This window comes from Rhinolophus sinicus, linkage group LG02, assembly GCF_036562045.2.
Source record: "Rhinolophus sinicus isolate RSC01 linkage group LG02, ASM3656204v1, whole genome shotgun sequence".
Lineage (NCBI taxonomy): Eukaryota > Metazoa > Chordata > Mammalia > Chiroptera > Rhinolophidae > Rhinolophus > Rhinolophus sinicus.
The window spans coordinates 12,651,853-12,667,973 of NC_133752.1; the positions used below are offsets into that span (position 1 = coordinate 12,651,853).

At 35.7% G+C, this 16,121-nt stretch overlaps 1 protein-coding gene across 6 annotated transcripts in view; it reads left to right on the top strand.

Moving 5' to 3' along the window:
• The window catches only part of SLIT2 (slit guidance ligand 2), a 331,277-nt gene that overhangs the window by 12,654 nt on the left and 302,502 nt on the right, over nucleotides 1-16,121 (top strand). For all 6 annotated transcript variants that reach the window (XM_074321764.1, XM_019743900.2, XM_074321767.1 and 3 more), the window contains one exon: nucleotides 3,113-3,184. In XM_074321764.1, coding sequence (XP_074177865.1) covers nucleotides 3,113-3,184 — 72 coding nt within the window. The remainder of the gene's footprint in view (nucleotides 1-3,112; nucleotides 3,185-16,121) is intronic.

Genomic DNA, 16,121 nt, shown 5'->3' on the forward strand with positions numbered 1-16,121 from the left:
TTTTTTAAATAAAACTTGATGTTTTATTTTAGATATTTAAGAAAGAAGCTATATGAAACTATATTTCCCCCAAAGAAAGACTGTTGAAAAGGAATTTTTCAGCATTGTATTATTTTGAATTACTGTTTAGGAATGTTTAGACTGTGTCTCTTTGAGAGAAGTGATTCAGAGTATATTTTCTGGAGTCACCCACATGAATTCAAATTATATCTCTACTTTCTCGGTGCTGTGTGCCTCCCTCCAAAACAGCAGTACCGTGTTTCCCTGAAAATAAGACCAGATCTTCTATTAATTTTTGCTCCAAAAGACGCACTAGGGCGTATTTTCAGGGGATGTCTTATTTTTTCATGTACAACAATCTATTCAAATACAGTCATGTCATCTTCTTCTGGAACATCATCATACGTGCTAATTGCATCCATCTGGCTGATGATCTTAACTGGGGCTTATTTTCGGGCTGTGTCTTATTTTCAGGGAAACAGGGTAGTGCCTACTCATGAGGTTGTTCTGAAGAATGAATGAGATGACTTACGTAAACCTCTCAGAACAGTGACCTTCGCATCGTAAGCCTATGTGATACGTTGTTAGCTGTTACTTCTAGAGTGAGTTAAGAACCACTGGGGATATGAGAGTCATCACGAAGATAACAGTGCTCGCACCCAATCTGAAATCTCTACACCCTCACAATATCAGAAATTGTACTGATATAGGCCCGTTAACCAAAAACCAGGTAGCAGCCATCGATCACTTGTATATCTGAATTTGTTTAAGTATATTGAATTATTTGCAATTTCTAGATGAGGCTGAGAATGGCGAGAGTGGGGGAGGGAGGCTGATGGAAGGAAAAGGAAGTACTGGTTGTCTCGCACATGAAGGCAGGTGTGCTGGGGTTTGGCTTTCTGGGGAGGGACATAAATGCTAAGGCAGGTACCGCAAGGAGCATGCCAGAGTAAACTTGGCCAAATATACCATGCGAACCGTACGGCGTTGCTGATCAAAAAGAGTAGTCTTCTTATTCAGCATTTCCTGAGAACCTACTGGGTGTCAGGGAAGAATGCCAGGATGAGGTCTTTATACTCAAAGGGCTGCAGCCTCGTGGAAAGCAGACCAGCACGTGAGTATAACAGTGTGAGGGACTCTCAGCTATGAAATGCCGTGGGGACATGGGGACGCAGCCAAGGAAGGAACTAACTGTGTAGAGGAGACTCCGGAGTTCCACAGAGGATGTAGGAAAGGACCATTTGGAGAAAAGGGAAAGCACTCTGTACAGAGAGCTGTCTCTGCAGGGACGGGGCCTTGAAGGAGAATGCTTGCTGTGGCTGGAGAATCCTGGACGATGTTTGTTAGTCCGATGGTTTGGATCAGATTATGAAAGCTCATCTCTGCCCTGTAGAAATTCGGATTGGCTGTTTGGATAATGTGTGTGGGGGGCGGGGAGGGGTGACAGGGTGGGGAGGTCTTTTCAAGAGTGGTTGCTTCCCTAGAAAAATTCTCATTGCCCCTCTTGTGAACATTTGTAATCTATTCTTTCTGAGAGGAAAATATAACAAGGTCATAAGTAAATGATAGTTATTAGAAATGTACACTAGTAGACTCTGGAAGCATTCCTTCCTCAGAACCATGCCCAGCAGAGAAAAATAAATAAATAAAAGCTGTTGTTCCCCTTCAAATTTAACCTCGTTATGTGCTTAATTCGTAAAAATTCATGTAAGTGGGAAATAAGTGTACCCTTTCACCACTAATTTTACTGTTTTCTCCCTAATTGTCTTGGCATACTTTTTTATGAGTATCCATTTTATTAAGTGCTGAGAATGTTCTGTCGATGACCAACGTCGTCATAATATGAGTTATGTAACCAAAGTTATGGTTGACGTCATTGCTTCATGGCATTTTAGGGTTGGAAGAAGTTCTGAAGTTCACCTGGCCCAACTTTCCACCTAATGCAGGATTTCTTTTTATTACTTCCTTTGCAGGAAAAAGAAAAAAAAATGTATAGCCTCTGCTTGAATATGTGTGGAAGGAGTTGAGAGTTTCTCAAGGCAGATAATTCCACTTTTAAATAATCTCTGATTCCTGGCAGGTCTTTCTTATGACCTGCTTTCCTAACAGTTACAATACCTGTGCCATTTCTGCCCTGTGGAGACCAAATAAGTGTAATTCTGCTGTCAAAATTGATATGTCCTCTTTTCTTGTCCCCTTAACATTTATCTTTAAGACTTAAGAAATACCTTCCAGTTTCTTAAGTGTGACAGTAGTTTCTGGACCCTGTGACGCTTTTCTAGAGCGACATAGCAACTTGTAAATCATTTAAGTGTGCATTTTGCATCCACTTGTCATAATTTTATTTAAATTGGGGAAGAGCAGAGAGAGAGACATTTATTTTTGCTGAAATGGTAAATTGTACACCTGAAAAGAGTGGGATTGGGATGTTAGTATATGGCTGACGTCAAATTCTTTTTTAAAACCTTTAAAATATTCCGATATCAGTTAAACATTTTGAGAACATAATTTAAACATTTTGGACACCACTTAGTTAAACTCAGCCTGAAATTCAGTTAAGGGTCAAGAACTGCAGTTGAGGTTTGAACTTTTTGGTCTTCTTCTGATTTTGCCTATCACACTGACACTTTCGCACACTTTTTTTCTTTTCTCCTGAAACTAACTGAAAAGCTAACAAAACTGTCATTTCCATCTCCCCACAGTGCCTTGGCTGAAAATTTAGGTCATTTGGGACTTTGTATGCATTAGGTTAGGGCACCATTTACTGTGGTATTTCTGATGTATGTTGAACTCTCGCCTTACCTAGACACAGAGTCTGAGTCAAGAAATCTTTTTTCATTGTGTATATTCTGGTTGACTGATGTTGCAAGGGATGTGAATTTAGAGTTGAGGCCCCAGTAATCGTCATCTGAGTACGCATAATGGAAAATTGCTTTAAAGAGTTATGTAACAAAAGGTGTACCCAACTTTTGATTTGCAATGCTTGAATTCTTTTGAATGTCATTTCATTCTTTCCTGAAATACAGGATGAGACATGACACTACCAAATCACAGTCTCATTGTTGGATATTTTCTCTGTAACATATGCTTTTTTTTTTTTTCCTCTCAAAAGGCGTTTAAACAGAAATCACCTTCAGCTGTTTCCTGAGTTGCTGTTTCTTGGGACTTCGAAGCTATACAGGCTGTAAGTAGACAGAAATCGTTATTGTTACTTTGGGTAGTACCTTGTGTTTTATTAAATACATTTTGGATTTGTTTCTTCGTGCTTTCCTGGAATTTATTCACCAATAGATTAATGGGTTAAGAATTTGCCTTTTTTTAAATTGTTATGGAAATTTATGATTGGTTTTCCAGTGATTCCAGTTGTTTTATTTGGTTAGCTTTTACTGGTTTATATACAGAGGGTCCCAAAAGACTATATACACATTTTAAAAAGGAAAAAACTGTATTAAAATTGTAATACAAAGAATGACACTGGCATTCATTTGATTAACACCATCTTTTGAGCGAGTGTCACACTTACCTTACACGTTGCTGTGTAATTCAACTCAACTTTGAAAAGTAATGCGTAGATAACATTTCTTAAAATGTATATATATTTGTTTTGGCACCCCTGGTATGTGTTATGGTAATTGTATTATTCTTTTTCAGTCATGTGATGATGAGATTTACCTGACTTCTTTGTGGAAACTTTTGATTAAGTTCTGAAGGGAAACACTGCCACTACACTTCCTCTTCAGAGGAAGTTGGCAGTGTTTTCTTGTAAAATTGAAGTTCTTAATGTCAGCTTTTTAAATATTGTTTCTGTACTTGACTATGTTCATTACTCTGGAAATATTATTATAAGGTATTTAAAGGGGGCTGTAAATTTCCTCTTATATGTTCCTTTTAAGGCCATAATTCCAAACTCTGCAATATGAATGACTATAAGGGTTTCATATCCAATACGTCATTGACTGTTAACGGAAGTAACTTGGTAGGAAGGAGCGTAATGTGAGTTTTAAGCAGGATTGGTTTTTCTTGCCTGAAATGCTTCTTTGCTGACCTAATGTATAATAGTGAAAACACATTTTTGAAAGCTTTTAAAATCAAATTTTCAGCCTTGTGAATGGTTTTGTGCAGATGGGAGATAAACTACAAAGTGTTGAGAAAATAAATAGCAATGGTTATTGATGTTCATGGATGCTGTGAAAAAGCCGCTGGTCTGTGTAGAATAAACTGCTCAGCATGGCCCCCACCTGGATGGGGGGAAGTCCTGTATGTTCCTGTCTGTAGGGAAAGTGAGCAGAGTGCTTTTTCTGAACCTGACTTTGTAGCCACGGCTTTGCAGCCTACTAGTTCAGTATTATTACCAACTTCAGAATTAGGAAGACCGTTTCCCCACAGCCCTGCCCACCATTGGAGCCAGGATCTCTGTTCTGTTCTCCTCATAACCTTCCCTCACTAGAGAGAGAACCTTTCTAATAGGCGAAGACGTAGCCCACTAACACACCAGATGTTTCCCTAGAGTCTGACTTTCCTGATGTTGTTCCTCTAAGGATAGCCCAAGACACCCAGCACTCTCTTTCTTCTTTGTGTTCCCTGATGCTTAATTGGCTCAATTTAAGGAAATTAAAAAAGAAAAAAAAAAAAAAAAAAAAACAACAATAAAAAACAAAGAAACCCGGAGACTTCCTTTTTAACAAGAGTTGTCTAGGGAGTATTTTAACCAAGGAAATAGGAGGTAAGCTGTTTTAAAGATTATATGTATATGTATATATATTGATGCTTGTATTTACATATATGGTCTTTGTTTCCAAGAAGGGCCACAGAGATGGGTTTAATAGTATTCTACTTTCTGCTTTAACTGTTGGTGATTGTGGGGACTTTGAAGAATTGATTTCAAGGCTAGTATACAATGAGCGCTGTTCAAGTACTACTTTGCGAATAGTGTGCACATAAAAACATTCCACATTGTCTAGGAAATTATCTATTTTCTATGAAGCTGTGAATGTATAATTTAAACAGAATGACTGTCATCTAGCATTAAAATTATTAAGTTGAAGAAACATCAACACTCTCTGAGAAACAGGAGTGTTTGATTTTTAGTCTACAAGTACTTGTATTAATTTTCTTAGGAAGCTTTATTTAAGGTGGTGTAATCCAGTGCAGAGCCCTCTATCAGCTAGCCATATTCCGTTGCCTTTTTTTTTTTTTTTAACAATATTACAGAGTGGACCAAGGAGTGTTCTTTTATGTTTTGTTGTGATTTTATGATGCTGCTATATGAAAGATGGATATTTCAAACCTTTAAAAAGTGAATTAAAGAAACAGAATCCATACAACTATAAGGCAACATTTCCTAGTTATTTAAAAGCATTTTTTAAAATTGGGAAAATGGGTAGCTAGAAAGTGTATTCAGAGTTATGATGTGCCTGTTTGGCTCAAAGGACTTCTCCTGGGGAATAATGGCAAATAAAGTTGTGTTTGTATAGGTGGGACTGGTTGTAAGAAGACCTTTTGAATGCTCTGATATTCCTGAAATTAGAGCTGGATGGCTTCATGTTTGATATTGATTGGGTTTTGACACCTGACATAGACACCGGATACACATAGACACATGGAGATTTCATTTTTTTCCTTCATCCTCACATTAGGAATCTTTTTTGGAGTAGGAAGACTGTTGTCTCACTTGAATTAGATTTAGTGGATCGTTAGCAATGACCTTTCTCTTGAGAGGATGGTTATAAGCTTCATGTGACCACTTTTTAATGATGGTGATCACCAAATTAAACAGCCACCATTAAGAATCTTTAAGAAATAAAGGAACAAAAACTTGTGAAGTTGACTGACTGGTTAGTGTAATTTCCAAGAGTAGGGATGCAAGTTCAAATTTTCTTCATATAGATAGAGGTGCCTAGTAGCTCATCCCAAAACACTTGTTCTAGCAGAAGAAAAAATGTGCCCAAGTCTACGTACAAAAATGTCCTTTAAAATGCTCATTTAAAAAATGAATCTTTCATAAGAAGGCTAAATGACAGAACAAAGGATACAGGGTTTTGACAAATAACAGGGAAAATATGTTGGGACATGGAAAGTGTTTGGTGGTTACATATACATACTAAGTGATCCATAGTTGCCTTACTATATAATGTAACAGAGCCATATACATCTAGAATTAATGAAAGAAACACATTTAGAAGTTATTTTCTCTTTATAAATTATTACATAATGCTAATTAACATCTCTGTTTCTTTTTCTAGCTTAGTGTATCTTTCACCCTTATTTAATGCTATTTTTTCCTGATATATAATCAATGAACATGCTCACTAGTTTAGTATATAGTTCATACGCCTATGTTTGATTTTTTTTATTGCTCACTTCGATTACCAGCTGATATACTGGACATTATGTGGATTTTGTGTGTGTGTGTTATTTTGTAATGAATAATCACCATTTGACTGTTGGCTGTAAATGAGAAGCCAGGTGAAGAAGCATACACGCTGTATTTTGGACTTTAATGCAATGCAAACGAAAAAGAGGGTACACTGTATATGAATTATGATTTGACATGGTTGATTGCTGCGAGCGGCCAGATATGCCTTTCCTTTGCTGTCTGCTCCAATTTCTCTCCGGACGGGGTAAGAGCTCTCCATGTTCAGGTCAAGATGTTTGCTCAGAAATAGTAGTCCACTTGCAGCTGTGTTTGTTGGAGCAGGAGACTAGTTTAAATAGCATTACCATTTATCCAGTCCATTAACAGAACTCTGTAAAATAATACCAACTCTGCATACACTACAGGACAGTATAATAAAATTACAAGCCCTTGTTGGCAGATGGAAAATCTAAGTAAAGGGAAAGTAAAGGAAAGGGCCATAGGTTGGAGGTTAAAAGAGACAGTACGTAGTTTTCTTAGCTTACGTAGATACCCATCCTCCCCTTTGTTCCTCCTGCAAAACTGAGGTTGCATTTTTATTATCAGTTTAAGCGTAGAGAAAATTATTTTCAGAGCAGGCTGGAGCTGGTTAACTCACAGAGATTTCAGTGGCTTTTAAAATGGACGATCAGGATTGATGGAAATTTATGAGTAGCAATTATATATATGAGTGGCACATACAAATCTTCCTGATAAATGTAACCTTAAAGGTAACTTACCACTGAGTGAATCACACTTTTCAACTTGAGTTTGCAGCTACTAATCCGGGCTCATTAGAGAGGAATTTCATTGGTAGGACTGCGGTTGAGTATTTGGTTATAAATATTTGTTTTGTGGTTTTCAGTTTATTTCTTTGAGTATTATTATATTTACCCAGGCATCTAACACAAGCTTAAGTATCCAAAGCATGCAGCAAAAACTCATTTTTCACTTGTATCTACCAAAACAAAACAAAACTAACAAAAATAAATACATAGGTCCCAGTGATTCATTTTCTTTACTTCTTTGAATAAAAGTTTTTGTTTCTAGTTCACAAGTGGTATTTATTATTCCCCAGTGAGCTTTGGAACCATGAAATTATCTAACATTATAAATAGTAATTTTAAATCCAAGGACTCTTTTTATGGCCTAGCGACTACTTACCTGAGACAAATAGATTTTGACAGCTTAATTTGATTGGTCAAGTCACAATTTATTTGCTGTCATATAGAATCTCAGAGTCTCAGAGTTGTTTTTGATAATAATAATTGGAATAATTTTAGAGAAAAATTTAATTTTTTTGTTTTACGAAGGTAAAAATTAATTTGCAAAGCATAGCAAACATACAGCTAAGCAAGCTTTATTTCTTTTTTGCTTAGTCCCATAGAAGGAGCCTTAGTTTTTGTTTTTTAATAGTTGTAAGAGTAACACACAGTCATTATTAAAAAGGTTTAGGCAATTCAGAAAAATAGAAAAGAAGTTGAAATTATTAATTATTCTACCACCCAGAAGAAGTAGAAATTATTCATTATTCTACTTCCCAGATATAATCACTAGTATAATTGTCAATAATTAACTTAGTTTTCTTTTTCTGTGGTTATGCATATAAATTCTGGTATACATATATTATGAAAATATTTTTGGTTTTATATTCCCAAGGCCTAGTGTAAGGCTTGACCTTTCGAAGGCTCTCAGTAAGTGTTTGATGTATTGAATTAAATCTCTGTCGGGTTCAGCGTTTGTAACTTGAATGAGCAAATAGTGACACTGGGAAGGCATTATGAATAATGGAGAACCAAATTAAATGTAAAGGATAACTTGGCTAATTAAATGTGTAGTTCCCTTAGGTTTTCTAAACATGAAAGGGTTTTGGTAGACACAACAAAATCAAAATGACCCATGTTTCACCTAAGCAAAATACACCTTAATTTACTATAATACTATACTTATGTAAAAGTAACGCCCCAGTTCTCTGATGTCAGTTTAGTCTCATAAGAGTCTTATATTCGAGGATGAAAGCAGCATACAACAGTGGAGACCCAGTAAAAATCCCCCTTGAATTAATGTCTGCCAGCTCTGATTAAAGTGTGGGCGCCTAGAGGTGTCAGGTGCCATAGTTTCCTGCTTCATTTTACTCTTGGCCTGTTTGGCCCCTGCCACAATAAATCCGACAGTGGTTGTGCAGGAATTGCAGGTTACAGTTGCTAGGGTTACCGTTGTCCAGCCAGATCTACATCATTACTTATCTAGTGAGCTGCCATGATAGCTACCGCTGCTCTCTATGGCTGAGGCTGCGAGACCAGAGGAGAGAAGCACTTCTGAGTGGAGTGCCTGTGTTATCATGGTGCAAGGATACACTGTATTGTTCCTACTAATACTATGCTGAGGGGGACACATTGACTCTCTTTAGCTTTGAAAACAAAGAAGCCATGAGAGAGACGACACTTAGAAAAGTGTGAACCGTCAGCAATGATTAAAACACCAAGTCCCTTATTATTTATTGAGTAACATATTAATTGATAAGTATTATTGGACCCAAAGGACCCTGTTTTTGCCACTTCAAAAATAGAGATACACGAGAAGGATTTAAAGAGCTTACTATGATATAACCAAAGGTCTGTTTTTAAGAAGGTAGACAAAAGACTGGATATACCAGGATCTGAACACACTTCCCAGTAGCCATTACCACTTTCTATGAAAAGAAAAGGCCAAGCCATTGAATAGGACCTCCTTTTGATTTTGGTTTTAAATTGACATGTAATCCTATGGTGTAGATGTTATAAATCCAATGAAGATTAAGATTGTAGTTGAGATTTTTGCCAGGCCTTGTGTTGCTAGTTTTCACTTCAAAGGGCTCTCTTGGAGAAGACTGGTTGCTGGAGAAAAGTCAGAACTTGGCAGATTTCGGCAGTTGCCCATCCACAGCGTAGTTTGTGGCATCAGAGAGTTAAGTGCAAGATCTTTCCTACTCCAGTGTACGTACTTGTTTAAATGTTGATTTCACAAATGTAACTTTCTGTCTCCACCAACACCTACTCCTGGTATATCAGCTTGAATTGTGTTAGACACTGGACAGGAAAACTGGCGTAATACCCTGTTTCCCTGAAAATAAGACCTAGTTGGACAATCAGCCCTAATGTGTCTTTTGGAGCAAAAATTAATATAAGACCCGTTATTATATTATATTATATTATATTATATTATATTATATTATATTATATTATAGTAAAATAAGACTGGGTATTATGTTAATTTTTGTTCCAAAAGACACATTAGAGCTGATTGTCCGGCTAGGACTTATTTTTGGGGAAACATGGTACGTGGCCCCACATGCGTGTGGGATCTGTTGGCCTCAACCATCGCCAACATCTGACCTGTAATATGTAAGTTAAAGAGTAGAGAGTTTGTTGAGAGTGTTTCTGAAACATAAATTTAAGTAGGTGGTTTTCAGATCAAATATATATCATTGGAGTCACATCCTCAGGGAATATTTATGATTTGACTGTAAATCATAAAATTGCCACTACAGTCCCAAGATTATAACTCGGTGACTGAAATTTACATAAATATTAATTTTAGGAATAAGTGTCTATAGCGTTTCAGTTCTATTTAACTAATTTTAATGTATTTACTTTCTGTTTTAAAACCCTGAATTAATTTATATCATAAGAGAGGTGGCATAAAATACGAGTGTTCAAATGCCCACTCAGATATTAGAGGCTCTTCTGTCTTTGGAAATCAGTTGACACCTCTGGAGTTAAGTTCCCTTACTTGTAAAATGTGAATGATCATATTTAACTCCTGGGGATATTGTAAATTGTAATTTAGATTCTGTATTCAAAGGAACATTATCAACTTTCAAGTATGATAGAAACTATATCTGTATGATTATCATCCTCTCATTGCAAAATAAGATAAAAATGATAGTCATACAGATGTCCTTGCTACTTGCCCACAGTCAGCAAATCTGGCTCAGGTTCATCTCTCTCTTGCATTTTTTCTGTAATAACATACATAGGCTTAGCCACATTTATTTTTATTGTTTTTACCACTACAAATTAACATAAAATGTACATTTGCACCATTGTATTTCTCCTTATTTGGCCACTCAAGGTATACTAAAGCCAGAATGTCTTTAATAAGATCTCTTTACCCTCTCCTAGTTTATGATTCATACAGTTTTAAAATTCCTGTATCAAATGAAACAGGGATAGAAGCAGAGACTGTGACTCAGGAACTACTTATGTTAGTCCACAAATTTAAATTATTGTTTTAATGATGTGTTTCCCTTAATAACACAAAGAAGGAAAAATATGAATTAGTTAAAAACATGCTGAGTGAACTCCTTAAATTATAGGTAAACTATTCTGAAAGTTATTTGGAAGATATACGTACATTCCTAAAGGGCATTTTTATTACTAATTAAAATTTTAATTTTTAAAACAATATAAGCTCATTAACCCACTGATCTTTTAATATACAGGTATGATTTAATCTGGGGGACATTCTGTTATTTTTAATAAACTACACGTGATTTCAGTGCATTTTTAGATTAAACATTATGTCAAAATGCAGTGCAAAGTGCAAACCTTTTAGCACTTTGGATTTAAACAACATTTGATAATGAAATAGATTTGAGCTAGAAGTTATTTTTGTTTTGCTTTAATCATAACTCCAGTGTGTATGTCCTGTTCGTTCTCTGTTACCCATAACCAAATTGATTGACCTCACTGATTTTTTTATAGAAGTTTAACCTTAAAATATCGAGTAAATTGGGATACAAGAAACTGGACAGGAGTTAAAAAAAAAAAAAAGTAAACTAAATTCTGGAGAAATAAGCGCGATGAAAAGTATTATAAAAAGGCCTGTCGGCAACATCCGTGGCCTAGGGTACGACATGGCAGTGTGAAATGTTATTAAGAGAACATCTGTGCCTCTTGAAATATCCCCCGAATGAATGTGCACAGCTAAGTACGGCAACTTGATTTAAGTGTTTAAAAAAAAAAAAATTAAAAAGAGAGAAATAAATAAGTCTGGAAACAGAAGGGGGAAAGATAGCTTTGCCCCCGTCGTGATAGGTTTCTTCTACTCCTGAAAGATTAAAGCCTGAAGTATGTGAATAGCTGAGAACAGCACAGAGAAGGGTTGATTGCTTCCCCTCCAACAGTTCCAATTGATTGAAAAAAAAAAAAGCCTAATTTCAAGTTCTGTTTGTTCTATGTCTTAAACCATCCGAATTCTCTTTTAGGGCTGGAGGAATGCTCGGGAGGAAAAAGAATCCAAAGGATAAAAAGTCATTGCAAGCCAACAATTGTTCCTAATCCTCACAAAATGCTGGAGAAATTAAATTTATTCTTTATTGCTCCAAGTGTTACCTAGGTCACTGGGCGATGGGAAAATTGGACTGGAAGTCGAGTAGGCACAAGCTTTGTTTTGTGTCTACAAGCTTAACCTTCGACACCACGAGGCATCTTGGAGTGTTGTGGGAACTGGGTTCACAGCTTTAACACCAAGACGTTTATTACCCCAGGTTTATAATAGGCTGTGCTGTCAGGAGATGAAAATGCTGTGTTTACATTTTGGTGTTAAATGATCATTTAATTAACACCTAAGGAAAAAAAGAAAAAAACTTGTGAGATTCCTAGTAGCTTTCATTGTTGGTTTCCTGGGAGGTTTTAATATCCAAGTTTCATTGAGATTTCTTTTTGTGAGGAGAGACACAAAAGACATTATAAACTTTTTAAGGAAGACGAACAGTTTAACCTTGACCTTTTTTTCCCCCCTAAAATATTAATTTAAATTACATTTTAAACTTGGTGTGCTTATGTAAAAGGTGTCTAGACTAATGTGTTAAAAATACCTCTTAATCGAACACTTTATTTTTGTGTAAACATTTAGCATTTACATATTGTTTAATTTAAATTCTAAACTTTCTGTGGTAAAACACTTGAAATTGCCAGTTAGTTTACCTGAAGAAGTTTAATATATTTAGAATACTAATTAGACATATTTTACATATTTTAAACTACCACTGTAATTACTTTGTATTAAGAATCAGGCTTAAAATAGGTCATTATAGGCCAGCAAATTCAGTGGGGAAAAAAGGTGGTCTACATCATTTTTATATCGTCATCATCATTATTTAATTGGAGATAATTACTGTAATATAATGAAAGAGGTTTATACTGCTTGTGGACAATAGGAAAAATGATGCCATTAATATGAAAATTCAAATCCAGTTCCTTATTACTAAAAAATTAGATGTTATCAAATGCTTTAATTTATTCTTGATCTTTTATTAAAACAGTTACCTAAAAAGGAACGGTCTTGAAGCCAGTTAATAACATTTGGAAAATATAATATGTACTGCCAAGGGCAGCTGCACACTCAGTAACACTTTCTTCTTCTAAAAGTATTATTAGAATTTATATCTGTTACTCCTCTAATTTTATCTGGATATGAAACTCCACATTGAGGATATGAAACTTTTAAAAACAGGTATTTACTAAATACTTACTATTAAAGTAAAATCATTCTCAATTTTTCCAGAAATGGACATGCCATTACACTGCAGTTTTTCTAAGAACACTATTTTTATTCCTACTGAAGCTAAAAGAAAAAGTTCACCCTTTTTTTTAAAGTTTAAATTCAAAGACCTCAGGATAAAACCTGTCTTTTTATATTATTCATGGAAAAAAGTGCAAGGAGGATTGAATATTATTAAAATCGCTTAATAGAAAGCCCTGCTTTGAACCAAGAATTAAATTTTCATTTACAAAATACTACTGAACATTATGTAGGCATTTTGTACAATGTTACATGTTCTTACTTCTATCAAGTTTCAGCTTTTCTCCAAAACTTGCCTCACTTTTCTTTTTTTTTAACTCACACTGATCTTTTCTTCCCAAAGCTACTTCTCCACTCACATTCTACTAACAAAAGACCCCAAGTGGGAATATTGCTTTAAACTTTATCTCCTTTACATAAGTATCCCCCTTTTGATTGAGGTAGTTGAAAGACACAAAATGCTCAGGAGTTAAAAAGTATAAAAGAGAAACAGAGAAAGAGAAGAGTGACAAAACCTGGTTATTTAACATACTGGATGTCTAGTACATTCTAAATGATACAGTTCATTATACCAATTAATATTTTCAAAGCCAGCCGTGTGTGTGTGTGTGTGTGTGTGTGTGTGTGTGTGTGTGTGTTGGGATACTATCATATAGAGAAAGGTAAACATTTTTGTGACTATTCAGAATGCTTGAAGAATAAATATTTAGGGAAATTCTAGGAAACTTTGTTTAACATTGATAAATATGTTGCTTTTACACTAAAAATGCCAGTGATACCTTCTTATACTAGAAAGTCAGTGTTAAAATTTTATGCATTAATTAGATGGAATCTCTAACTAGAAACTAAAAAGAGAGATTCCAAGATTTATTTTAGATAAAGTCTCCAGATTTGCATTTTAAGAAATAGGAATAACTGTTTTAAATATGCGTGTAAGCAATTATGCTGTAACCAACATATTTGATAGTTATTCTATTGAAACCATTGTATATAATGAGATTGGTAGAGAGAATATCTAGAAATACTCTGTTCTACGCTGTAGTGATTAGGTTAGTTAAAATTAACTTCCCTTTTGCATAAAACTTTTGCCTGACTTTCAGGACTGATTATAGCCTAGTTCTACATTACCTTTTTTAAATTTTATCATTGCTATCACAGCATATATGCTATGTCCCATGCAAGGTGATTTTCCTGATACTACTTGGAAATTTCCAGCACATTTCTGGACTCCTTGCTTCCAATTCATAGTATAACAGTTTACCCTCCTCCTATAAACCTCACCGCCTCACCTCAAATCTTTCTCACCTGTTTTAATTTTCTCCAAACGATCGCTCATCCATTAAATTGTAGTAGTTCTGAGTACAGACGGTTGTCTCAGGCTGCTAGGGTTTGAATCTCTGAATGTGTAACCTTGGGAATACAGTGGTACCTCGGTTTTTGAATGTCTCCATTGACAAATATTTCGATTTATGATCACCGTAAATTTTATGGATCTATGGTATCATTATATAGTAAAATTCATGCTAAATTTGCAGTTTTGGGGGTTGACTTTAAAGGTCTGGAACGGGTTAATCCATTTTGCATTACTTTCTATGGGGAAAGTGTGCCTCAGTTTTCAAATATTTCAGAACTCGAACGTTCTTCCAGAATGGAGTATGTTCGAAAACCGAGGTGCCACTGTATCACTCAGTTACCTACCCTGTGCGTCAGATGACCCTTGTATAAAATGATGATGATAGTAGAATTTATATCATGGAAGTGTTGTGTGGCATAAAATTACTCACAAAATGATTAAAGTTTAGTATGATGTTTAACACATAGTACTAAGTGCTAAGTATTTCATTTTTCATTTTTATTATTAAAACTACCATTATTATTATATGTGTCATATACAGTTCTGTTAAGTATTATTCTCTAGTCATAACATGTGTTAACGTTGCAAAGACTCCTTAGGTTTGTCTTTGTTTTACATATAACAGCTACCCTAGTTAGTGCAGGTTGGTTAATCAATGCTTTCTAACTGAATGTCTGATGGAGATTAAGCCTGAAAAAGACACTGACAGCAGTTTAATCTTGGAATGAAATACTTATGGCATGGGAAGAATACTGGAGCAGAATTCAGAAGACATACTAGTTATGTTCCTAGCTCTGCTGGTTGCTCGCTGCAGATTCTGAGTGAAGGTACTTGATCTCTTTTTGAGGAGCAGCTTCTTCACGCACTAAAGTACAGAGTAGGTCAGAGAAGAGAGGGGCCATCTCCGATGTGTTCACCATCATACCACCAGAATTTTGCACAAGGCCTCCTGGTCTCTAGTGGATGTTCCAACAGAGTTGATGGAGGGAGAGGAAATCAAAATATATCACAGATTTGTTCTAGCTCTTTTTCAAAAATTTATAAGGAACTCTGCACAGGACTTGGACAGATTATAATGGTAGAATTATTTATGGTAATAAGCCAGGAATTAGATAATCAGACTGTGGATTAATGAATTTGAGATTGTTCTCTCTCCTATTTAGAAAATAAAGGCAATTTCGTTACTAGATAAATATAGCCTGCTTGCATTTTGCGTGGGTTTGCTATTAAATAGGAATTGTTTGAAGGCTTAGTTTAAAAAAAACGATTAGACGAGACTTGTTGGCTACCCTTTATTAAGTGGTAATCCTGATACTTGGTAATCCCTCAATATGAGGTAGGCCGTGGACAACTGAAGCCTTTTCAATAATCACCTGCCTCTCAAACACCGCTAATGGCAGCCTGAGTTCAAAACCAAACATGGCAAACCAAGGGAGAATAAAAGACTTGGTTGATGCAGGTTTGTATGTTCATATCTGTGTTATCGTTTTCTGATTGAGCCGGTTTGAGAGCAGGGACTGTTACTTCCCGTAATTCTCCCTAGTACACCTCGTGTGCACCCTGGATAGTTTACTTTTCCTGACCTTTTGAGGAGAAGAGCATGTGTAGAACCTCAGTGCCCTGATGGCAGCTGGAATCGGGAGTTCTTCTGAAAGACAAGCTCTCTGGCTGAGTTGGTGTGGTATTCGTTCCCTCTCTTTAAAGGGAATGAATTCCACACCTAATGAAGAGTTTCAAGGAAAGTTGTTAGTCAGGTCCTCAAAGTGGCCACCCTGGATCCTTCTTTTATTACACAGGAACGTGCTG